Source organism: Bacillus rossius, chromosome 3 (genome assembly GCF_032445375.1).
Source record: "Bacillus rossius redtenbacheri isolate Brsri chromosome 3, Brsri_v3, whole genome shotgun sequence".
NCBI classification, from domain to species: domain Eukaryota; kingdom Metazoa; phylum Arthropoda; class Insecta; order Phasmatodea; family Bacillidae; genus Bacillus; species Bacillus rossius.
Window position 1 is genome coordinate 27,974,230 of NC_086332.1, and position 27,409 is coordinate 28,001,638.

General features: G+C 36.4%; 1 protein-coding gene across 2 annotated transcripts; it reads right to left on the reverse strand.

Annotated features, from left to right (window-relative positions):
* Nucleotides 1–335: 335 nt before the first annotated feature.
* Nucleotides 336–27,409, reverse strand: LOC134530434 (nuclear receptor-binding factor 2-like). Of its 2 annotated transcripts, XM_063365252.1 has the most exons (4): nucleotides 27,329–27,409; nucleotides 26,903–27,087; nucleotides 10,675–10,815; nucleotides 336–5,063 (listed from the first exon to the last, which is right to left on the reverse strand). In XM_063365252.1, the coding sequence occupies exons 1-4, from the start codon at nucleotides 27,350–27,352 to the stop codon at nucleotides 4,595–4,597; spliced, it is 819 nt and encodes a 272-aa protein (XP_063221322.1). In that variant the 5' UTR covers nucleotides 27,353–27,409; the 3' UTR covers nucleotides 336–4,594. The 2 variants fall into 2 exon arrangements, with proteins under 2 accessions (XP_063221322.1, XP_063221323.1); XM_063365253.1 differs by lacking the exon at nucleotides 10,675–10,815.

Sequence of the window (27,409 nt, forward strand, 5' to 3'; positions counted from 1 at the left end):
GTAACAACCCACCCCCTCCTCTCCTAAAGTTCATGCACCCATCAGATAGGGTTATAGAGTGGTATCTCAACATTTCTAGGGAAGTGTATGATTCACCACTATCACTGCCCTGGCTATTGGTCTCTGGATTTGTGCTTATGCACTATCACAAATTTATTCATTAATATTAATAAAATACATAATACACTAAATCTGCAAATTTGCACGGATAGGATGGAAAAATGCAACAGAATCACAGTTATAAAATTAGTACATGTGCAGTATTACGTATTTTACTATTTTATTAAATACAACAACAAAGATTTTAGGGCAGGTAGAAACTTAGCCACAACAACTGACAGTTTTTATAAGAAATTTTAATGTCAACATTTATATTATCTATTTTCATTACGTAATGGTTCCTGAGAGCACAACCCTGTATTATTGCACAACCTAACAACAGAATTCAGGAACTTGGTTCAATAACTAATGTTACGACATTTTCAAACAAGTATTATTTTTAACATTGTATAATTTTACTAAGCGACAAAATACATGTCTTAAATGGAGGCAATAATTCTAAAACAAAAACTAAGAAATAATGTAATTTATATAAAAAAAAATATAGATATTGCATTATTTTAGTTAAAAAAATTAATATATATCTAGAAAACAAGTATGTAAATAAAAATATTTCTATTGCACTACAGTCAAATTACTAGGTAGCTCAAATCAACCAAAATGTATATTTTTGAAGAGAGTTTTAGGTACAGTAGGCAGCTGTAAAATTAAAAGCAGCAGTGTTTTATACTGCATATAAAATTTTAAAAAATCCAGCTGAAAAATAGGAATAGTTTATAATACAAGAACCCAGAAATGGTGGGGTCGTAACGAACCTTTGTGATCATAATTACTAAAGCATTACACTAACATGACAATGGCTAAGAGTTCAGTACAAAGCACCAAAATGACTCAATTTATGAGTACATACAAGTTGTCTCATGCTTAGATTGCAGTACACAATAAATTGTAACCATTGTAGACAGTTTCTAACTACACAGCTTGTTAACATTAAAAATCTTATTTTGTATACCATATTTAACTATAATAAGTTTCAAAATATATCTTTATTTAAATTTTACTACTTGTAGAATATTTCAAGACCAAAAATGAGTGTCTTTTGACAGTTATTCTCACAGTTGAAGTCATTCTGACGAATAAATTATTCAATGCCAAACACCAATTATTGTTTCACATAAGAAACTATTTGCAGCAGTCCGTCACTATTAATAACTAGGCATTCCATAAAATTAGGTGTTATACTCAAAAGGGCAAAAATTTTTAAGATTAATTGTTATAGAAACATTTGTTAACAAAAACTATCAAAGTTAAGAGGCGTCTTTCGATTACGACTCCTTAGAAATGGAAGATGAAATTTATCAGATGACTGTCTTGATGAAATACAACAGGAAAACGATTTCCAAAATTCTCATTCCAATTTTTTACTTTTCAAGATGCAATGTACATTTTAATAAAGTTATATTACTGTTATGAACGCAGACAGGACTGCGACGTGTGCCAGGTTCGGACGGCCACTGACGACATGCGTTGTGTACATTGACGAAAGGCATGCCACGCATGCCTGGCCTGATTACAAGGGTCATCACTACCCCTCTCCCCCCTCTGCTCCCAAACACGTCGTCCTGCCTCGGCGCCGTTATCTATCGCTGAGCGGCCTTGGGAATACTGCGGGCCGCCACGTGAAGTGGCGTGAGCGAGCAACGCTATCCTCCACGCTCCAGGCGTCGGGTTGGCCCGGGATGACGCATCTTGTCACAGCTGCTCTCTTCGTTCGAGAAGGGCACCACAGACTACTTAAGCAGTTTGGTGACAGAGTCCCGCGATGGTGAGGACCAGTGAGTGCCGCGAGTGTGGCGTGAGTTCCAAGCGGATTCCGAGCAAAGGGAATTTCGACGTTGGCGAAGAGGGTGAGACACCTCCCCTCCCCCCAGAGTGGCGCGACACGGAGTTCGAATGAAAAGCGAGAATGCGAGGACTGAGTGGTGCGAGGTAAGGGGCGAACCACTGTTGAGTCTAGCTCCAGTGAGGAGTGCAGAAATTGACAGACATGAGTGTCTTGAGAATAAACATTTTTATGTGCCAGTGATTTGAGATTAAACATTATTTAAGTACAATTGTTTAATAAATATAAATATTAGTAATCAATAAAACTTAATTGGGCTATCCCTTATGAACCCAGTTCTCCCCACATTATGAATAGTAACATTACATTACAACATTGTGTCTAAAATGTTTTTGCTCTCTGATGTATATTTGGCAACAGAGCACACCAAACCAAAGACAGTGATGATGGCAGAAATGATACCTTGGAAAAAGAAAACAGGGTTTTCACTCAAATCTGTACAACAATTCCATTCACTTTTCCATGACCAAAATCACAATAATCCTTGACTAATTTTTGAAAATAATTTACCTATTTTGTAATTTTCTTAAATAAATAAAGACAATCCAGTACAGACATGACCTAGCATACATCATTTTACAGTGTGTGAGACTATGCTCTAAAACACCATTTGGAAAAATAAGTGTTTAATGTCTGGGTATGTAATGGCATACCCAGAGATAAGTAAATGGACCAGATGGAACATAACCGATACTTCTTGAAGCTGGCATTCACTAAGCAATATGGCGCCTATGTAGCTGAGACATTGTTTACATGAATAGCTGTTTTAAACAACAAACACACATGTGTTGTTATACTTCTAAAACCATTAAAATCATTAAAATAATGATCTTATGCTTTTCCTTCAGTAACTGGCTCTGTTTTCCTAGTACTTCTGTTCAAACAACCATATGCAACAAACGATACCATAATATATTAATATATCATGCTTTATAGATTGTCACACTGGTTCAAAATCACACATTCTACTTCTAAAACAACCAAACTTTTGAGAAATTACAACAGATTCACCTACAACACTCAAAAACCAAATTAACGATCCATAAATTAACAAACTTTCAACTACTCACAATGTAATCAAATGGTGAAATCAACGATGCTATTCACTAAGTAATATGGCGGACCTTCCCCCTCACCTTTCCCCTCCTGACTTCAAACCCCTCACCTAAACGATGTGTTTATGTTCCATCTGGTCCATTTACTTATCTCTGGGCATACCGGTGCAAAACATTTCCACCTTACACTGAGGAATTTCCGTGATATCCCCGACTTTCCTGAATGTGGACATCCTGGAAAGATAATGCCCATTTTAATTCACGCTGTAATCTAAGGATGAGACATTCTTTAGTTGGTAGGTAAGTTGCATGAAGCTTTATATCACTTACCTGATGTGCTCCTAAAAAAAAACCAATTATCAATAAGCAATAACTAAAATCAATAAATTGGTGCATGGATGACTGCATATTATGCCAACAAATTTATAAACTTCTAGTAAGATTCAATGTGAAAACAGGACTAAAGAAACTCCTTTTTTGGAGTTTTGTGTGTCATTTTTACAAAAGAACTCTTTACAATATTGTACAGACAACCATTACACTACTTGTTGAATAGAGTGTATTTGGTAATGCAAGAAAATTGTATTTTCTCTATGCCTTTTTACCTGCTCTAATATTTTGTTCTCTCACAATCAGTGTATTCTGCTTCAAATATACAACAATTTTCTTAAAATTTAGATACGTAGTTTATCTGCTACCAAAAATTAACATACTGTGTTGGTCTTCTTACTTAAAGTCCTCAATGTACATTTATCTCAAAATTCTATTATGTTATGTTTAATGTTACGTGCATTAATAAAAATTACTTCAATTACTTAACAAACACAATCACATATTTATCATTTGTACACATAGCACAGCTGGGCTTGCCAAACGTTTAAAGTTTGGATAAAATTGTGTTAAGTTGCGCAGTATGAAAAATTTTGACATTGCAGTTACATATATGCTTTACAGCCTGTAAATAACAATATGCCTATTATTTGTAAAAGTAGAAAAATTCTGGGAGTCATGCAGTTTAACTTGATTCGTAAAAATTTTTTTAAAAAAATGTTCGACTGTCTAGAGGTAATCAGCTAGTCTAGTTGCCAACAAATTAGGTCTCAATAGTTGCACAACTTAACCCAGTCATTAAAAGAGAAGTGTTTAAAAGTTTGTTTCATGAGCATTAGGGCAAGGACTTAAAGAGCATTAACTTATTGTTAATATTGTTACATCCCTGAAAATTCAACAAAAGCTACAAAGCCGAAGTTAGGTTCATTTAGCCATGAAGTGAGAGAGAGGTATGCAGAGGAGAAAAGGGTGAGCCAAGTGCATATCATCCGCTATGAAGCACTGACTGCTTTCACGTTACACATTCACCCAAGTGACCAAACTCGTCTTAGGCGTCGTCCTCAAATGTAGAGTCAACATACTGGTCCACCATGTCTTCTAAGTATGAGAGAGGTATGTAGCCAAGTGCATATCATCAGCTATGAAGCACCGACTGCTTTCACGTTACACATTCACCCAAGTGACTAAACTCGTCAACATACTGGTCCACCATGTCTTGTTCAAGTGCAGCCACCTCGCAGACGGGCTACTCGCGCCTGGCGATCGCAGAGAAGTCGAAGCTGGGCATCTCCAGCGGGGCCAGGGCCGGGAGCTCCCTGCGGGGCCGCGGGTCCGTCGCCTCGGGACTCAGCTCGCTGCAAGGGGAGAATGCGAAGGGGGAGGAGTTGCCGCCGACAGAGTCCGTGACCACGTGCAGGCCGGCCCCGCGCGCACTCTCCGCCTCCAGGGCGCGCACGCGGTCGCGCAGGGCGCCCGTCTCGGCGGCGCAGGCATCCAGCTGTGTCACCAGCTGGAACACCAGGGCCCGCAGCTGGTGGTTCAGGGTGCGCAGCTCCTCGATGACGGTGCGGTCGTCCTTGGGGCGCTTGGTGGCGCCCGCCACCGCCGCCTCCATGCCCCCCGCCTCCAGCTGCTCGCACTCGCTGTCCGTGTCGCTGTCCGCGCCCCGTCGCTCCACCAGCAGGTCTAGCAGCGAGTCTGCCTCCTCCATCGTCCTGCACATCCGCGCTTGTGCCCGTTCGCCGTGCTCCAGGGAAACATCCGACACTACAACACTGTCGAACAAAGAACCCCCGACGCAGTACAAGGAAACAAGGCATGCGTACCTCGGTATTCAACAGGGACCTCGGCAGTAAAGCAACCACATCAATCACTTGCAGAGACAAACACAAAATAAACTAAATGCAAGACAAACACAAAAACCAGCTATGTGAACAGTAAATATAGCTAAAGACAGTAAATTTTTGTCAAAAAAAACTGAAAGAAGATAAATGGTGATAGCGATAAAAATAAAAACATTGGACACACAGACAAAAACAAATAATTCTGTATTAATAACTCTACTCAAATGCATAGTACAAATAAAATATAAATGAGTAGAGGACAAAAAATAAATATAGATTTCACCGCCTCCTTATTTCTTTTGATGACACTATCACTTATGTGTTTTTATATTTTTATTTATTTAGTTTTTTTTCTTATTACCATTTTTTTGGGTGACTGTTGTCTTCTTTCATTACCAAGGATTTAGTGTTCCTTTTATTATTTTTTTTGCGAATGTATCTGGTTTTTGTGTTTTGTGTTTGTTTCTACCATTTAATCTGTGTCTACTTGACTGCTTGGCTTTCTGTGAATACCTACATCTGTGTGAGTTTTTTGTCCTATGTTTTATTTCAAATTTTGTTGTTGCATAATTTGTAATAAAATATGAATAACTATTTTTAGGCAATGGGAAATGTCAATTTTAAGTCATACAGTAGCACTCTATCACCGTTGACATTAAACTTTATACATAAAATGTGTTAGGAAAAAAAATCCAAAATAATACATGTAAACATCACTGTGCTTTAATGTACTTGAGTGAGTGGTATATACTCATAGAAGTTGGTAGTAAACTTGTTTTAATGCCTTTTTGTATCAATGTATTATGTTAACACAAGTAATGTATGAATGTATGGCCACTGAAATCGTTTATACTTGGTTTCATAGAACAGAGCATTTGAATTGGTGTATTTTTAGATGCTATTTATATTCTAACAATTTTACAGCTTTGTATCACCAACATATAAAATGAATAATCAGTTCACTGTCAAAGCAATTAGAGTTAAGAAACTAAGTAGGGTTTTCCAAATATTCAGTTAATTATTTAAGGCCTTTCACAACTTCTTGCTAGATTATCTTTTAGCACTAACCAGTCACTTAAACAGCGAAGTTGTCATTTAAGGTGAAGTTCACTTCAAAACTGTTTTTAAACCAACAGGTTCTCCGGGTACTGAATAACGAAATGTTTCAAAAACAAATTCTGCCAAATTAAAAATAAATATTTGTCTAGTGGTTGGGGTTAGCGAAATGTGACGCTTAAAAATAATTATTTTTTATAACGGTACAGAAATTATAAAAATAGCCACATTTTTTTAAAATTTTTTGTGTGTTTACAACCAAAACACATTTTGAAAGTGGCCTAGTTTTTAAGGACTACTGACTTGTTGAAAGAAGGGCGTAAGGACTGTTCATTGCAATTTAAAAATTTAGATCACTTGAGTGTGATTTTATTTAAAATATTTTGGCATATCAGTGTATCAAACTTATTTCTCTCAAATGTTTGCTACCGCAATTTTGAATATGGTAAGGGAATCACAATTAGGGAATTTGTGGAGTGAAAGGTTTCCAAAAATGTTTAATAAAAACCCTCCATAAAATCCATTTCATTATTTCCCTCACAATAAAATTACTTAGTACATAGAACAGTTTGAAACTACTATCAGAATAACATTTCTCTTAATTAACTCCAACTAATTAAAATCATCCATTTTTCAAACACACAATCTTCACTACATCAGTTTGCATTTGTTTCACCCTCATTTCCCCCAATATGTATTAATTATTGTGAGTGAAATCATCTTGTGTGCAAGAGAAACTATAATAAATTTTAATTATTACATTTATAAATTGCCAAATTATTTTTTACAGTTCCTTGAGAATTTGGGATTGACAATTTACAATTATATGGATTCAAGACACTAAAAATATTTCAGATGTCAAAATTAAGTATAATAAAAGTAAAATATGGTATTTATGGAGCTGATGGTTTCTCAAGTTATAAACTAAAAATTGGTTACATGAAAATGAAATGGAAACAAAACTTTTAAGTAAATTTGAAATTAATGCTGAACAGTTGGTTTAGGAAGTTATGTAATAGCAGAAAAACAATTTATTTTAACACCTATTTAAAAAAATAAAAATTTCAAAATCATCACCATGATAACAGAGGATAAAGGAAGTACATTTTCCAGTCTTTGTATTACTATTTGTAAAAATATATTTGAAATATCTTATAAATACTAAGCAAACACATAAAAGAATAATAGTTACCATTAGTAAACAAATAAAAACTGTAATAGATAGGGACATGATGTCATGGTGATCAGCGATAAAACCAAAATAGCAGCACAGTGTCGGTACAACATACAATATCAAACTGCAAGTTAATTCAACATGTAGCACCAAAATGCAGCTAAAAATATGAAATCAATCAGAAATTTTAGAAATCTTAACCCAAATTACAAAAATGTTATCTTCAAACATTGTGCATTAATTCATTGAATGTAATTTATTTAGCATAAGTTTGTACAAAAAGGAGCAAACTGAATGGATTGTAAAAAATTAATATTACATTGTTTGATATAGGGATGAGGTCTGGGGGGAAAGGGTCCCCTTTCAGGATTTAAAAGAAAAGAAACACAAGCAAAGAAAGAATGAGAAAATTAAAGCAACTTTGTTACATAAGTTTACAGAGAGATTATTTTAGAAGAATTCTTGTAATCCTTGGTGGTCTGCAATAATGTGTTTTCTCACCCATTATAGCCAGGCATGCCTCATAAACACAAGCAGCAGGAATTGTGTTTCCAAGTAATCTATATTTAATGCTGCTTTGCATATATACTTTTTACTTGTTTTAGCAAAATCATCAAATAATTGACATAAGAACAAAATATGAAAGACAAATAAATAAATAGTGTGCATGGAGTGTACATGCGAGAGAAGTGAACCTTATTTCTTATTAGGTATATAGATAAATTATTAGTCTTTTTTTATAGAACAAGAGATAATAAGAGAAAAGCATTGAGAATAGTAAGGATGCGGGTATGATCTCAAATGAAAAAATTGCCTTTTCCCGCATCCTGTACTCTCACATCGGTTCACTAGCCCTTAATTGCTTCTGCCTTTTTATTTTTACGCATGATTTTAAATTACCATCTTCAGCTAAATAAAATTAATGAAAAAAATCACTCCAATCGAACATAAATTACAATTATAAAGTCTATAAATCCTTTTAACGTTTCAAATCACAGAGTTTACATACAAAAAATAAATTACACTTATAAAGCTAACCTCTTAAGGCTATGCAATTATTTTTTAACATTTTCAATCATACTACTCTCATAAAAAATTAATGATGGTTATAAAGTCTATTGCACAATCAATAAATCTTTTTCCACTCAAATAAATAAACTGTAAATACTTTACATAAAATAAAAGAAATATGGTAGCTTCAATCGTTAGCGGTTACGGAAACTGAGGAGTAGACAAGACCCAAGCAGTGTTATGAGAATTCTGTAACATCACAGCTGCGTCATTTCTACCTCTCTCCTGCCGTCTCCCCTTCCAGTCATTACAACTAGCATATAGCATGGTATGCTACATACATATCCCCCACCCTTGCTGTCTTCCCATTCACTCGCTAGCACACTCTTCTCCTTTACCAGTTCCCCCACCACGTACCTAACTATTCCCCTCATAGGATCGGAATTTTCTTAACGCTTTAAAATTGTAGCCCCCTCCGCAAAGAAGTTTCACTTCAAAAACTAAAATATATAAATGTTCAGTTTTATTTTATCTAGCAAAATCATTACTTAAATTTCTATGCATAAATATTAGTGTCTGATATTTTAGTGTGACAATCAATATGTCTTTTTTTACATTAATCTATAAAGAAAATATGCTCCTAAAAATTATACAACGGTTATACTGGACCCCCACCTTCACAAAAACCAGAATACTGACTCGTTTGATCTTACATCTCTTACAAGTAACACATTTTTACATTAGTGATATTGGCACATTTTTTAAACACACAAAAATTTGCTGATTTATTTGTATTTTTCCGAGTAGTTCTGTTAGAGACAAGCTTATTACAAATAAATTTATTGTATAATCACATCACGTGTTAGTCAAAATGAGACCCATTTGATTAAGTAAGTACCTATGTAATAGGAAATATTTCAATTTTATACTTGTTGAATAATACATTTTAGAATATAGATAATGTATATAAAAAAAAACAGTAACACTGGAATATTCTGTTTTTGAAATGAAATCAACCTAAAATAAAACTACAAAATCTTGTCTTTGGTGATAGATATGCATCTCATTCTACATAATATGAACTAAAAGCTCATCCAGATCCATTTCATTTAATACTGCTGCAAATAATTTTTTATCATCAATGTGGATATTTACAGAGAAAAAAAACTGAGGAAATGGAACTGTTTGTGGCCTTTACAGTATTTGGCAAACATCATACCAAGGCAGGCTCACACTTTATATTTGCATTTTTCTCTATGGCAATTGCAATCCCACTGGCTTGCTGATAAAGCATACAAAACTAAAAAAAAACTAGTGCTATAAAAAAAATTACTTGTAACATATCATCGTAACTCAGTGTTCTTTATACACCTAGGCAAGTGAGAAATACTTAACAAACATGTGAGGAAAGTCTGTTAACTGTGTTGATAATAAAAAAATTGTTCTCTTAAACTAATTTCATTCCTTTCAATTTTGTAACTAGTGAGAATCAACACTACTTAATAAGCCTGTGCAAAGCATTGGCTAAGCAAATCAAATAAAGCTTGATTAATATTTGATTCTACTTTGCAAGGAAATATGCTATTCGTTTCATTTGAAGCTTAAATTGTGATGCAAAGCTTGAAACATGAAAAACCTTAGATTCAAAGGTCTTCAGTCACATACCATTTTAATGTATGTAAATAATGTTACTTAATAAGGATCTTGAACCCAATTTCCAACAGTGGATACATAATAAACTATATTCATATAAAATTTTACATTAATTTTTGAAGTCATGTAAAACTGCTGAAATTTTTTCTCCTTTCTATTTTTAATAATATCATATAGACAATTCTTTAATTCAACAGTGAACCAACAACAATTTTTTTTTACTTCACACACATCCAAATTTTATATATTGAGTTTAAAAACAGACTTGTTAAGATAACTATTCCCAAATTGATTTGGCTTTGCAAATATTCTTAGCATTAAATTTGATATTTGTTTCACATCCGAAAACCAGTATTTACACAAAAATACTACCTATAAAGAACAAATTCAAGGAAATGTATTGTGTATTAGCACCATGGATGCCATGCTGGCATAGTATTCTTACATGTAGGGTGGCTTTAGAAAACTGTCGAGCAGCATCGAGGAATGAACCACATCTAGCAGGCTGGTGTTGAGTCATGCGGAGGAGGGAGGCAGGTGGCAAATGCACAGCACGTCACATGCGCGGCATGCAAGGAGGTTCCTGACCTGTAAATGGCTATCTGGAGGTTGCTCGCGTCATCCCGTGGTTCGACAAACACCTGCTCTTGTTTGTTCAACGTGTGAGCCATCTTTAACCGATGGCTTTCCACCGCCATCTTATACATTTCAAACTGAGCCTTCTTCAGTCTACAACACAACATAGTGATTTGTTCACCAGGTAAACTTCGAGCAACAAGACTTACCGATTATAATGAAGCTTTAACTACCATTTAAAATTTAAGTTTATAGTGTTGAACATAAATTTTAATAATTCATTCGCTTAATGGTTTCAGATTTACTATTTATTATCGGTGCTCTATCCATGGTAAGATTACTTGAGTGGGCCACAGATACGGACATGTAATGTGTGCAGTAACAGCACAAAAATTTGGCCAATACTTAACTATTTCTTGGGTCACTTCACTGTCACTATGTGTAGCTGCAGATTAAAAAATTAATCATCAAATTCACAAAACCCTTTATATTAAAAAAAAAAAAAGGCGAACGAGTCTTTCAGTAACTGCCAGTGATATGTAAAGATTAACCTCAGTAACTAGCAAATTCATGTGTTCTCATGTTGCAAATAAACTTATAATACGAAAATCAGAAATAAAAATTAACGTATAATTCTTTGAAATAATGCTGAGCGTTATAAATATACTAAAAGCATTCATCTTAGGGAAAAACTGTAAAACGATTTCCCGTTTTTAACACCAAACTACAATTATATTTAACAAGATGGTACAACTGATTTCTTAGAGCTCGCTGAACAACAGGAGTACCAAACGTGTCGCATGTAAATTCCTTAACGCTAATCCTGTGACATATATATATCCCTAGACCGGAACTTAACATTGACTGAGTTTTTGAGGTTAGGTAGGTGCGTTGAGTGAAAATTTAGTATGCACCAGAAATGCAATGAAATAAGCACACATTACACAATAGAATTTAACAGGTTGAAAGTCCAATGCATATGCATGCAGAAACAGCTATAGCCACAACGCCACGAGACAAAGTCATCAAGATGGCGGACCCATGTGTGGCAACGTGCATCAGAATATATATTAACTTTCACGAACTTAGTGTATAGGTGTGCCAAAGAAAACTTTATGGTAGTGAAACTATCCTGGAATACATTTTGTAAATTTAAACTGTCATAAAATATATAATCTCAACTTAAAGTACCTATGATTTATACGTCAGGAAGATTGTGTTGGAACAAACATGGAATCAAATGATACCTAGTTAACATTCTGTTGGTTCTCTAAAGCAATACAAAAGCGATGCTATTTTTTAAGCATTTTTTAAACTAGAAGTTGCAGTCCAATAGATAAATTAAAACAAAACACATATTAAAACACATATTAAAACAATAAGTATATATGTAGTTATATTTGTTTATGCTTAAAAAACAGAAATCAGTCTGTAAATACTTCCTACGAACAAACCTCCATTTTACTGCTAGCTTATTCAACATAAAGGATTTAACAGTAAAAGTTTCATCACATCAACTTTTATTCAACATTTCTTGTGTCTCTAAAGTATGACAAACAATGCACTCTCTCTATATTTCAATGTTAAACTAGGATTGTCAAATAGGTAACGCGTGTTTGGTAAGCTGTCATTATTCCCGTTTATGACTACAAAATTTAACATAGTATTAAATGATAGTTACAGTATTATTATTATTAAGTTTAGTTTGGCACACCAATATGCTTGTACATCCCCAGATGTTTGCGAAAATTATTATACATAGATGAATCACGCGGGTCCGCCATCTTTTCGAGATTTCTGAGACTTTCACAGATGGCAGCACCGTGTTTATGAACACATTTCCATTCCGTTCAAGAAATTACTCTTACCAAATACCGTATACCAAGAGCTAAGATGTTGACACATCAAAAAATTCAGTTCTCCATCCCCATCCTTAATGCTGTCAAACGCTAGTATTTTATCTGAGAATGAGAAAAACAATTGCATACCTTAGCCACTGTACGACTATTCCAAAATATGCACTGATGTAATCACATACACTAATTTAGACATAAGTAGATGCAACCAGTCACACACATGTGCACGTAACACGCAAGCACACACACACAGTAACCATTTAAATGCTCACATATTTTCCTTGTTAAATGCTATTCAAAATTTGTAGATAAACAGGGTTTTGATATCTCCATGCCAAAAACCAAGTGTTTGCAGTCGGCCTCTCGGGCTCTCACAAATAGCTGCCAATGAGAATTGAGACACCACTCATAACTTAGATTACCCAAGCCAGGAAATTGTCCAATAATCATCATCTTACGTCAGGGAACTCCTTTTTGAGTAACTCAGAACAAAACCCCTGAAGTAACGTACACATACTAGCATGCAGAAGGTGTAGTTGCCTTTTGTTTGCATGTCAGAGCTTATTGCAAGGTCATTTATGATCACACTAGCCAATTGCAGAAACCAGTACGGACACACTCGTAAAAACTGAACCGGTTGGAAAATTTATAGCCAAGCTTGTAGTGATGGTCACATTTTATAAATTTATATGAATTTTCCTTCAAAAATGCAATCAAATTGTCACACTAATTAAAACACTTTGTTATGTGGCCAAAAAAGCTCAACACACTTGGAAAGATACTTCTGGTAGGCCTAACGTGCAGCTGAACTGGCTAAATCATTTACATAAAAAAACCTCTTTACTTAAATATAAAAAGCATTCATTTAAGTGGTATTATTATGTCGCAGCTTTTCTGTAGTAAAATAATCAAATTTCAAAAATATATTTTTTTTTAAATATTAAAGGAATGCCTCTATTTACCCTGAAAACAATGTTTCTTAATTCCTACTGGTTTCTGAGAAATTACTTTTGTAGGTCACATTAGACGTCTTATGCAATGAAGCGGCCGTCGCCATGTTGTGCTTTAATTGTGTTGCTGTTCCTGTGGTTTTCCATACATAAGAATGTGTATATTTTGTATTTGGATATTGTGTCTCAATGGAACGTAATAAATAATTTAAAAAAAAAATTAAGTGAGTCCCTATTATGCATCCACGCTCAAGAGTTAGTGATGGGCACCATTGAATAAACACTATCAACTAAATTGCTATTACGAAACAATCGTTAGTCACAACTAATTTGAAAATCATTCAATTAAATTAGTCGTAATAGTCATATTCGCTTGTTCCCAGCCAATCAATGTGTTGTGTATGTTGGAGTTTAGTAGTCTTAACTAAAGTTAATCGTTCACTTTGAGCTACATTTTCATGATTATACTTTTTGATGATGCTATCTTGCAAATTCATGTATCATTGTAGGTAAATTTTGAAAATAAAATTATTGGTTGAATAATGTTGTAAAAAAAAAATCTTACTCCAGTATCAAGTTCACCTTTCGGTAAGAAGTTCGCAATATTTCAGCTGCTAACTTAGGCGGTTATGCTAGCACAAATAATTTTTTTCTAAAAAAAAATTGAAATAAAATTCAAAAATTCATTTTTTATTCACTTAATTGCGTACTTTTAAATCATTATCTAAATGAGAATTTTTATACTTATAGTGTTTACCAGTATTTGATCATTTTAACAAGTACATTAAGTACAAAAAAAATTGCATATCATCATTAAAATCGTTTTTAGGTTAGCTACGTTAAAAATACTGCTAAAATATGTGAACGGTTGTTGGTTAAGTTAGCTACATATAAATACTGTAAAACTTGCATAAACGGCTGGTTAGCTACATTTTAAGTCAGTAATTATTACCTCAATTTCAAATGATTTTGCATTATTTAACTGTAGCTAACCTAACAAACTATCTACACTGTTTTAAAGTATTTAAAATGTTGCTAAAACTAATTTAAATAACCATCCAAACTATGTTAAAGTAATTTAAATGTATCTAACCTAACCGACCATTCTCACAATATCACAGTATTTGTAATGTACCTATAACCTAAACTTACCACTCCTTAAAATGTAGACTATTGGTAAAAAACTTGAAGTACCGCTACACCTTCTTAGACAATGATTCCAAAACATATCATGAAGTAAAAAATGCATTTTTTAATTTTTATTTCAATTTTTCCAGAAAAGTAGCTCTTATAATGTTTTAAGATTGAAATTTAAAAAAAATCATATCTTTGCAGGATAAAAAATAATTGAAACAGTTTTCTGTCTATCAGACATATTCAGTCATCACAGCTTGCAGCGAATGTAGTTATTTGACTAAAACTATCGAATAATTATTCGATAGTAGAAATTAGTCAGTGCCCAACACTACCAAGTGCCAACTCTTGACAAGAATTTTTTTTAGCAGTTTGCAAGGCACAAAGCACTGACATGTTAAGTGCAATAGCACGTAACCTGATGTACAAAAAGGAATTATTACATATGATACATGTAATGACAGTAAAATTATGAAAAGGAGCAACGTAATAAGGTAAATATGTAGAGTAGCTGTATTTGCGAAAAAAAATGTTAAAAATCCAAAAATACTTTTATTATATGCTCTTTCACTTCTTCTTCTCATTGAACCCAGCGGAGATAAGAAATTCCAAATACTTTAGGAGATATTATATTTTTTAATTTTCATAGTTGGGCGATATTTGTTAAAAAAAGTTTAAAAATTCCGAAAATACTTATATTCTATGCTCTTTAACTTCCTCTTTTCATTAAACCCAGCGGAGATAAGAAATTCCAAATTCTTTCGGAGATATCAAATTTTGGTAAATATGTAGTTGAGCGGTATTTGCGAAAAAAAATGTTAAAAATCCGAAAATACCTTTATTAGACGCTCTTAAACTTCCTCTTTTCATTAAAAGCGGCGGAGGTAAGAAATTCCAAATACTTTAGAAGATATCAAATTTTTAAATTTCATCATATGTAGTTGAGCGGTATTTGCGAAAAAAATGTTAAAAGTCCGAAAATACCTTTATTAGATGCTCTTCAACTTCCTCTTTTCATTAAAAGCGGCGGAGATAAGAAATTCCAAATACTTTAGGAGATATCGCCGTTCTTATTTTGCATACAAGACCTGTGTTTATCATTTGACCGTGGCCATTTTTTTATTTTGCCGTGTGTTTGTGAATGCCTAATTAATGAAAATGGTCGATAAGGTCAGGTCAGTTACATTATAAATACTTTGAAACTAAGCGTACATTAAAAATAATATGAAATTATTTCAATGGTTCTTTAGTTTTAAAGTATTTATAATGTAACTGACCTGACCTAACAAACCAGGACAAAGGATGAAAAGTAACAACTCACGTAAATTTTTTTTGTTACTTATTACTTTAGCAACAATAAAAAAAGACTTTAAAATTAGAAACGTTAAAAACTCGCTAAAGTTGGAGGCGGTAATTAAACACCGTTTTAAAACAATAAATGAACTAAATAATCACGTATTGGTTCATTTGAATTTTGACCTATCACGATCAATCACGTGACATCATTATCCAATAAAAAAATAGATACTCGTAAACAAGAAACAATGCGGAATGCCACATGAATGCACTGATATAATTGTGATGAAATTTAAAAATTCGATATATCCAGTATTTGGAATTTCTTATCTCCGCCACTTTTAATGAAAAGAGGAATGTGCGGGAACTTCCTGCTTGAAGGCCCCACTTGGGTTGTCAAATATAGTATGTGCGAGCCCTTTTTGCCCTCACGCACACACTTGCTATGTTGATATATGTATAGGCCCCACTCACACACTAAAACGTTGGGCTGAATAAAACTGTGTAATAAATTAGATTTTTTAATTGTGTGACTCTTCACTGGTAATGTTGATATAAGGTAAGCCACAGTTAGGTGTTACTTGATTGATTTGGAACATACATAAATATACACTGGAGTAGGTGAAATTACAAATGACACAACACAACACTTTGAAAAATAAATATAGAATTATTTTATTCCCAATGTAAAAACGATTTAAAAGATTTCAATCTTATTAATATATTTAATTATTATTCATATCCCAAAACAACAACCTAACTTAACGGTGACATCATAGTAATTCAATAAAAGTTCAATTACCAGGAGTTATGTTGCGCACATTTAAATATTTTCAAAAGTCTTAATTCGGGTTCGTTGACACTACACAGTTTTTAATTAATGTTTTTAGGGAACTTAAATCAATTTACCTCGGCTAGATAGGTTCGAATAGTTCATCGGCAGAGCTCAGAGCCTCTCATCTATAGGACCACTGAGTCTGTTAATTAATGTGTAAATTCGTAAAATTTATCTCCAAGTATTATTTAAATTATCTATAAAGTCAATTTAATTCATAAAATCAATGTTTATAATAAGTTTCGGCGACGATGTGACGTAAAAACGGGAGTTTCGTGATTCGTGCATAAGATTAGGGCACAAAAAATCTGGACACTTTTGTTACTCACGTTAATCACTCCTATAATATTTATCTTTTTAGATAAATCCTATTTAAATATTCTGAACTCCCTAATGGTTCATAATTATCATCCACTATCCGGGATGCCTGATGCTAGATAGCTAATTTTCAGGATTTAAAATCGCCGACGTCACGAAGTTGCCGCTCATTCAGCTGGCCATTGTAGAACTCCCTTTCTTACTCGTTTCCTCAAAATAACCAGTAAGACTCACTTTTAAATTGTGGCCCGTGATTGGCCAAAAGGACCGTTTCAGTCACATAATTTCTTACCGAAAACGTAAACTCCGAACGCAACAATTGCGCGGATAACAAAATTTCACTTAAAATTTAAATACATAAATATTAAAATTATAATTTACATTATAAAATTACGGCGTTAATTTTACCGTTTACAGTTTTCAAGTCCATTAGTCCTTAGAGGGGTATCAACAATACCTCGTTCAAATAGTCCGGTAAAAATCCAAAGAATCACTTTTCCATAGACATACATAACCAAATATTGCCGTTTCTGAAAATAAATAATATTATACATAGAGCAAACAAAAAAAAAATAAATCGTAAATAATAATAAATAATTAAACTGTCAAAACAAACATGTTGCAGTACAGATTTTGCCGCCCTTGTCAATTACATTGAACAGTGCTCTTTGACCTGTTCAAAACGGTGCAATGTGATTGGCACTTCCCTTTCTCCGTCGCACAATACACAACACTCTTTGTTGCCTAGCAACGCGCGCACAAAACGACAAACAAAAAAAAAACAACTTGAGAGAGACTACCTCTCCTCCTCGATTCGTTTTTTACCGTTGCGCGCCTGAAAATCGCGCCTTTTTAAACACTTTTTATCGGGTCGTCGCTGCTAACAGACCTGCGCGAAGAAGTTCACGGATTTTGCAGTGCAAAATCTTCGAAGGCTGGAACTGCTGCTGCTCTCCGACTGCTTCTGCCTTGAGCCGCTCCTGTTGAGAAGGACTCGGGAGGACTTACTTACTGTGAGTATGATTCACTAAAAGGATCCGAAGGGGTGCAATGTACACGTGAGTCAACAATAGGACGTTCTCCAGGTCACGTCACGGCAGTGGGCCAACGTCCACCTGCGGTGATGACTGCATCCTTGCTGCGACTCCTCCTTCCTGCAGCGGACAGCGGCGTCGAGACGGCGCCTGTCCTCAAAACGACCAACAAACCTGGCCTGGTTCACCACGCGTCGACGGGGTCTGGCGTGGGGCGATGATGCTGTACCAGACAGCACGGCATCTGGCACTGCAGCTGACGTCATCAACTGCTGATGTGGCGGCGTCCAGCCGCCCTGCCTCACGACTACGCGCGAGACGGCGTCGTGGCGTCTGCGGTCCTGATTGCGTGGGGCGAGGTCACCACTTCCCACAAGGAAGCACTCGTCTATTCCCATCACTGTTAGGTACACAATCGTTGCGAACCGCACTACGTCTAGCTCACTCTGGTGTAACCTTCGCACCTGACTTAAGTATAGGTGTCCGGGTCTTAATCGAATAACTTAATCACTATGTGCGTACTTGTACTCTTGCAAATACAAGTGTCTGCAGGCAATACAACTTGTGTACTTGTCGCGGAACACTATGACGTCACCGTTAAAACAAAAATATCTTAAATTAACCTTAAAATTCCTAGCTTAACATATAACATTCTCATTATTAACATCATTGTTAGAAAAAAAAAAAATAAATACCATTAATTATTAAATCTCAATTCTTGCATAACAATGCATGGTTATCAATAACCAATAAATTCAATACTAGGATTTTGCTTGCTACTAACATATCACATTGTTAGTTCGTACTTGATTAAGATGCATCACAGTGCATTTGCTTGTTTGTGTTCTCATTTCATGAGATTTCATACATTTCACCAAAACATTTCATTATACATATCATTATTGAATATCAAACATCACATGTTTTGCTTTTCATAATAACATATTGATAGCTAACATACTTGCTATTCATTACTCAATGTTTGTAACTTACATGTTTACATTTCATTATTAAAATATCTGCATTTAACTACAGCATATTTGGCTTGCAATTTACATTTGCATTTTAAAACACTTGTTAACATTTTCATCAAAGAATATATATCTTATCATGTACATACTGACAATTAATAGTTCATTATTATGTTTACATGGCCCATATTAACAATTGCTCATAAAATATAACATTTATATATAATTATATATATAATAACATTTACATATCATAACATTTACATTTCATTATGTTTACAGGTTGTACAATCAAAATTTCATAGTGTCTTTACACATTGTTTCCATTTTCATCTCACATACAGAGAAGTCGTTGGTTTACACAATTACCAACTTAGTAACTTTTCAATTTCAGTCTGCTGTGCTCAGCTCAACAGCTGTAGAGGCTTTATCTTCCTCTTCTCATCTTTCATTACTTGTTTTCATCCCGTAGCGGTCTCGCTGGGTTGAATAATGTTCACATTTCATCTCATCTTGGTTACTATCAGTAACATGAGTCTTGTAATCTACTGAGGCTCCTGGCTTCAGTGTAGCTAAGGTTCCTTTTACCAATCAGCTGTTTCACAAACATGCTGTATCAGGATAGCTTTTAACATATGGTATCACATGTTCAATATCTTTTTTATTTCCTTTTAAGAAAATTTTCTTGTTTTTTCCAATTTTATAACTTCTGTTTGGCGAAGTTGCTTGTGGACACTTGTTTGCCGGAGTACCTTCACTTCTCGCGACAAAGGGCTTAGATCCTGAGTTTTTCAGATCCACATTCTTTGCTATTCTTCACATCATTCGAAGAATACTACTCAAGCAACTATAACAGTGCTGCGAGTGAATAGTGTTGAGACGACGTAATTTTCTTGTATAGGGGCTTCTCCCAATAAATCCTTAAAAATCATCGATTTCAAATTTCAGTGTTTTCATTTCATAAAATGTCAATACCTTGACATCCAAAGTTTAATAAACTAAAAGTTTCAACTAAATCTGATTGGATTTGTATGCGAAATGAGTGCATACTTTTCTAATCTGCATTCTGGGTAGAATGCAATCCTAAAGATCATTCTTTTCCCTAAATTCATCCCAGAAATGGTAAAAAAATAGTGAAGTTTTAAAAATCTTAGTGAGTTCTTCTATAAATATTAGAAAATTTAGTGCTTCTTCTATTTCTCATCATCAACATAACGACGCCTATTGGATTACTCAGCATCATCAATAAATCAAGGTAACCTGCATTATATTATTCTGCTTGTAGTTGCGAAGTGTTATGTGCTTTTAGAGATGCTTTGCATGCCAGTGTTTACATATGTCTACACAGCAGGATAGGGTATCATACCACATAGTTACATCGACACTAAATAAGCTTAATTCCTTCTCGTTTGTTAGTACACAGTACATACATACAGCTTCACATAGGTATAGGCTAGTCTAGCGTTAAAATATATGTCTTAGTGACATTTGAGTTCATACTCATACGAGGAATTGTGCAAGCCAACTGATACATAAATACAATACACATTGTACACTGGTAGCTTCACAGGCTACAATAACATCTGTATGGGTGGCATTTCACTTCACCTCAAATACAGCAATATAGCGGGAATTACACTTCCGCATAACCACAGGGTAAATATCTGCATAGGTGGCATTTCACTTCACCTTTACACAGAAACAAGCGGGAATTACACCTCCGCTTAACATTACAAATTACAGTGGCTGCACTACGCCTCACATGGCGTACTAGATCACATAATCACAGTGACATACACTTACTCCTCTGTACAGTTCAGATCCTTGGTCTGAAACTTACACTTAGACTGCTCTCAGCTGTTTATGGTACTACACCTTGTACCATCACGAGGCATTCACAGCTTAGGTCGGTACTGCTTACATAGTAGTAGGGCTCTTGTATTCCCTTAACTGCGTTATATTATAACGGCCTACTGGTCGGCCTGTTGCTGGCTCTGCTAGTGCATAGCAATTCTCTTGTACTATGTCTGTGATGACATAAGGACCTTCAAATAACAAAAACAATTTCTTGGTTACATGTTCCCAGGCCTTGCTTACTGGAGTTGTTTTCTTCAGTACCTGGTCTCCAATTTTAAATTTTGCTAGTTTTGATGCTGGTTTCCTCTTGCGTCTGATGTCAGCTTCTGCTGTCAACTTCCTCTTCACTAGAGCTTCTACCTCTTCTCCTGTAGGTAGTTTTTCCTCTTCATTGGGGGTTTGTTCACATCGGGGTAAATATTTCGGGTTGATCGCCACCGATCTATTCAGGCTCATGGCTTCTCCAGGGGTTACTCCAATAGAACCATGTACAGTATGGTTAATAACGCACTCTACATATGGCAACTTATCTCGCCATGATTGCTGCGAGTTATGGCATAGCGTACGTAACAGACTCCCTATTGACTTCATGAGTCTCTCCACAGGGTTACTCTGTGGATGTCGTACACTGATAGTCGTAGGTATTGCACCTAATTTTCTGACTCCTGTTTGCCACAAATCACTGGTAAACTGGGTACCTCTGTCTGACAATACCACTTTAGGTAAACCAATTTCTTCAACGAAAGTTTTTAATTTTTGCATAACTGCTTTTGCAGTTGGGTTCACAATTGCATACAATTTTGTGAATTTTGTGAAAACATCTTGCATCACAAAAACATACTTAACACCTCCCTTTGACTGTGGTAGGGGGCCAAATAAATCAACTGATAATAATTCCAATGGTGCTGTTGGAATGATTGGCTGCAATTCTCCATGCAGGTGTTGTCCAGGTGGTTTCACCTTCTGACATAGGTCACAGGCACTTGTGACCTTACTTACATAGCGTGACATGTTAGGCCAATACACTTGCCTCTTTAATGCTTCAATGAGCTTCTTGCTCCCTACATGTCCCAAGGCTACATGTAGTTCCCAGGTGATTGGTTGCCTCAAATCAGCTGGTATCACTGGTTTCCAGTGATCTTCGAAAATGCCTCTCTTCCTTGACTGGGCAAACAAAACATTTTCTGCTGATAAACAGAAATGCTGGTGAATTTTATTATCAGCTGACTGCTTCTGCAGCTGGTTGATGGTGTTTTTGCAGTACTCATCTGCTTGTTGTTTACATTTTATATCCTTCAGGATATCTCGGAGTTTAGGGTTGGTTTTGAATATCTCTGTGGATGCTGATGCCACTAGATACTGGAGTTTTTTAGTTTTGTACCCCTGAGCCTGAATAGTGGGTTTCCGTTCGGGGCGATCCAACTGAAACCCGTTCTAGTTTAACGTGCCCTGGTTGGCACGTCCACCTGGAACACGTTGTTGTTGTTCGTTGTGGTTCCAATTACTTGGTCCTGCGACGCTGGACACCGCAGCCTTGAACTCGGCTGCTACCGGGTTCACTTCCCCTCTCTGGTAGTAGGCAGCTTGATGTCCTGGATGCTGCGCCTGGAATGGTGGCGGAAACGTTGCGTTCTGGTAGCGTTTGTTTCCAGAGAACTGGCTATTATGGGCATTGCCGCCATGATTCTCTGTCGTCTGGGGGGAATAATGGTGGGGTGGCATTCGGGTTTCTTCGTGCCGGCCCTGGTATCGAGGTTCTTCCGTCTTGCGGTACTTCCTCGCGTACTCTCTCTCGTCTTCAGATGAGGATCTTGGGCGTCGGTCACGGGACTCCCTGGGAGGCCGTACTTCAGGCGAGTAGGAGCGGCGGCGGTTGTCGTTGCGGTCGTCCTTCCTCTTGCGCTGGTACATCTCTTCATCACTATGGTAGTTCCTCGTATTTGACCACCAGGTCTTTTTCTTGTTGTAAGGACCTTTGCGTTGGCTCGTAGTGTAACGGCCATACGAGCTTTGCTCCCTGCCCTTGGGTTGCCACGTCATAGTGTGGACAGCTGCCTGACGGTTGTCCCTTGGCTTGTTGTCCCTGTTTTGCCAGTAGTTATTCAGGGGTGGCTGGCGGTTCTGCTGAGGCACCCTCTCGTGGTCCTCCTTAGGTGCTGGCGTCCTGTCCATTTTCTCCAGCTTGTCGTAGTTCAGGAGCCTCTCCCTGAACTCTGTGATGTCTCGGTATGTTAGGCCGGACAATTGCTTTTGGTAACGCAGCGGCAACTGAGTGAGTATTGCCGCTACGAACTCCTCGTCCGTCATGGGCAAGTCGAGGTATCTAGTTTTCTCAAACATTGTTGAGAGGTGGGCTTCCAGCGTTGTGCCCTTCCTGGGGTCATACCTCTCAGTATGGAGCTGGGCACGCAGATTGCTCTGAATGCGCAGACTCCAATACTGCTGGCGGAACATGGCCTGGAAGTGGTTGTAGCTACTGGTGGTTGCACTCAGCATTTCCCACCAGTAGAAAGCTTGCCCTTTCAATGCACTGTTGAGGCACTTTAGTACCTCAGCCTCGCTGAGATTGAACGTGGCCGCATATTCCTCAAAACGTTTCAGGAACCGTATAGGGTTCTCGGTAACCCTTCCTGAAAACGTGGGCATGGCCTCTGCCCAATGCTTGGCCGGGTGGTGGATCAGAGTAGCAGGGTCCATACTCGACGTGTTTACAAACGTCCTGCTACTTGGCCGATGAGTGATGGGGGTGACACGTGACGGTTCCTGGGGCAGGTGCTCAGTGTAGCACTCGGTGCCGCCCTGTTGCTTGCTTGTGGTGGGCAGTGTGGGAACAGCGGGTCCATGGCACTCGCTTGCCTGGGCCTGGCCTATACTACCAGCTGATGCAGCTGTAGGACTTGGTTGAACAGACAGATTTTCAAACCTGTCCCTCAGCGTAGCTGTGGCCACCTCAATATCACTGAGCCTGCTCTCCAGGTGCTGGATGTGCTCGCGCACCTCTTCCCTGGCATTGGCCTGCCCTCGGTGCTCGTTAGCCATCATGTTCCTTAGGGACGTGACGTGGGATTCCAACCCATCTACCCTGCAGTTGTACTGGGAGACCTGTTCGGCTATCTGTTGTATCTCCTCGTGTTGTTGTGCGAGTCTGACCTCGATGCTATGCTCGAGATTCCTGATGCTGTCACTGGTTTGATCTAACTTTGCAGTGAGATTAGTGTTATTCCGTTCCAGCTCAGTCTTCAATTCAGCAGTAAGATTAATGTTATTTTGTTCCAATTTCTCGGTGAGAGCAGTGTTGTTTTGCTCTAATTTCGAGTCGGTCTGTTTCATCTGAGCATTTGTCTGCAGCAAGATCTGCATCAGTGACTCTAGTGTCACTGGTGGTGTTGTAGGAGTACTGTCCTGGGGTGCAGCTGTGTGGATGACAGTGTCATTCATGTTTGCCTGCTCCATGATTAGGGGAGATGTGGGCCGCCCTAACCTTTCCTCACAGGTGACTACAGGCGAATTCCCTGCAGATGATGAAGGATTCGACTCACTGCTTGAGGTTTGTGCAGTAGCATACTCCTCGCCTACACTTCGTGATCTTTCTCTAAGAAAGTATTTGTTTTGTTCGTCGGCCATAGTGGTGTGCAATGAAACAATTGACCAGATAATATTTTACACAAATAGTGCACTTGCACTCAGTACTTGGCTGGTACAGAATTTACACAAAAAAAATGTTGAGGTGTCCCTTAACCTCAAAATCGGCCCCACCGTATGGGCTCCAATTAGTATGTGCGGGAACTTCCTGCTTGAAGGCCCCACTTGGGTTGTCAAATATAGTATGTGCGAGCCCTTTTTGCCCTCACGCACACACTTGCTATGTTGATATATGTATAGGCCCCACTCACACACTAAAACGTTGGGCTGAATAAAACTGTGTAATAAATTAGATTTTTTAATTGTGTGACTCTTCACTGGTAATGTTGATATAAGGTAAGCCACAGTTAGGTGTTACTTGATTGATTTGGAACATACATAAATATACACTGGAGTAGGTGAAATTACAAATGACACAACACAACACTTTGAAAAATAAATATAGAATTATTTTATTCCCAATGTAAAAACGATTTAAAAGATTTCAATCTTATTAATATATTTAATTATTATTCATATCCCAAAACAACAACCTAACTTAACGGTGACATCATAGTAATTCAATAAAAGTTCAATTACCAGGAGTTATGTTGCGCACATTTAAATATTTTCAAAAGTCTTAATTCGGGTTCGTTGACACTACACAGTTTTTAATTAATGTTTTTAGGGAACTTAAATCAATTTACCTCGGCTAGATAGGTTCGAATAGTTCATCGGCAGAGCTCAGAGCCTCTCATCTATAGGACCACTGAGTCTGTTAATTAATGTGTAAATTCGTAAAATTTATCTCCAAGTATTATTTAAATTATCTATAAAGTCAATTTAATTCATAAAATCAATGTTTATAATAAGTTTCGGCGACGATGTGACGTAAAAACGGGAGTTTCGTGATTCGTGCATAAGATTAGGGCACAAAAAATCTGGACACTTTTGTTACTCACGTTAATCACTCCTATAATATTTATCTTTTTAGATAAATCCTATTTAAATATTCTGAACTCCCTAATGGTTCATAATTATCATCCACTATCCGGGATGCCTGATGCTAGATAGCTAATTTTCAGGATTTAAAATCGCCGACGTCACGAAGTTGCCGCTCATTCAGCTGGCCATTGTAGAACTCCCTTTCTTACTCGTTTCCTCAAAATAACCAGTAAGACTCACTTTTAAATGGTGGCCCGTGATTGGCCAAAAGGACCGTTTCAGTCACATAATTTCTTACCGAAAACGTAAACTCCGAACGCAACAATTGCGCGGATAACAAAATTTCACTTAAAATTTAAATACATAAATATTAAAATTATAATTTACATTATAAAATTACGGCGTTAATTTTACCGTTTACAGTTTTCAAGTCCATTAGTCCTTAGAGGGGTATCAACAATACCTCGTTCAAATAGTCCGGTAAAAATCCAAAGAATCACTTTTCCATAGACATACATAACCAAATATTGCCGTTTCTGAAAATAAATAATATTATACATAGAGCAAACAAAAAAAAATAAATCGTAAATAATAATAAATAATTAAACTGTCAAAACAAACATGTTGCAGTACAGGAAGTTAAAGAGCATATAATAAAATTATTTTCGGATTTTTAACATTTTTTTTCGCAAATACCGCCCAACTACATATTTACCCAAATTTTTTAATTTTCATCACAATACCTGTGCATTCATGCGGCATTCACATTTTGTTTCTTGTTTACGAGTATGAATTTTTTTTTATCGCGACGTAGGTGAACGACTACATCATTTTCTACTAATGGCAAAGGAATTGTACCCGCCTCTAACTTAGGTGAGTTTTTAACGTTTCAAATTTTAATGTTTTATTTGTTATTTGGATATTGTTGCACAAGCAATAAGTAAAAAAAAATTACGTGAGTTCCTACTGTTCATCCTTTGTCCCAGTTTGTTTGGTCAGGTCAGTTACATTATAAATACTTAAAACTAAACAACCATTAAAATTAATTCACATTATTTTTAATGTCCACTTAGTTTGAAAGTATTTATAATGTAACTGACCTGACCTAATCGACCATTTTAATTAATTATGCATTCACGAACACACGGCAAAATAAAAAAATTGCTACGGTCGCATGATAGCACAGGTCTTGTATTGCAAAATAAGAACGTCGAAATCTCCTAAAGTATTTGGAATTTCTTATCTCCGCCGGGTTTAATGAAAAGAGGAAGTGAAAGAGCATATAATAAAAGTATTTCCTGATTTTTTACATTTTTTTTCTCGCAAATACCGCTACTCTACAAATTTACCCGTAATAATTTTACTGAGCTATTTTGGGGGTTCCCCAGATAACAATGTGCCAACAGCTACATCTGTGCCTTACCGCACAATTTCCTCCTGACGCAAGTGGTATTCCTGTTGGAGCTGAAGGGACTCCAGCGACCGGGGGACCTTGGTGGCCTTCATGGCCTCGCCAATCTTCTCCGCGGCTCTCCTATGGCACACCACTGCCTCGTCGAACCTTCTGAACTGCACGTGGGCCTCCGCCCTGCGGTGCTGCTGGTGGGCCTGCAACCCAGCAAAACTTCCTTCAAAGTTTTATTTTTTTGCGTTTTAATTGATATTCATGGGAGCCCTACTTTAGGGTCACCGTGTAAATTTCTAAAGGATGTCACATTGCACATATGAATATATCAAGAAAAATTAAGAACTAAAAAATTAGAGTTTCTTTAAAACTTAAACAAAAAATAAAATGCAAATTTAAAGCTTATTTCTTAATCGTTTGAACAAAAAATTTGACTTTACTAACCACATTCAGAGCAGACGAATCCATTGCCAATTTTGTTTGTTATAAACAGTAAATACATAGAACTATTCGAGGTAAGGAAAG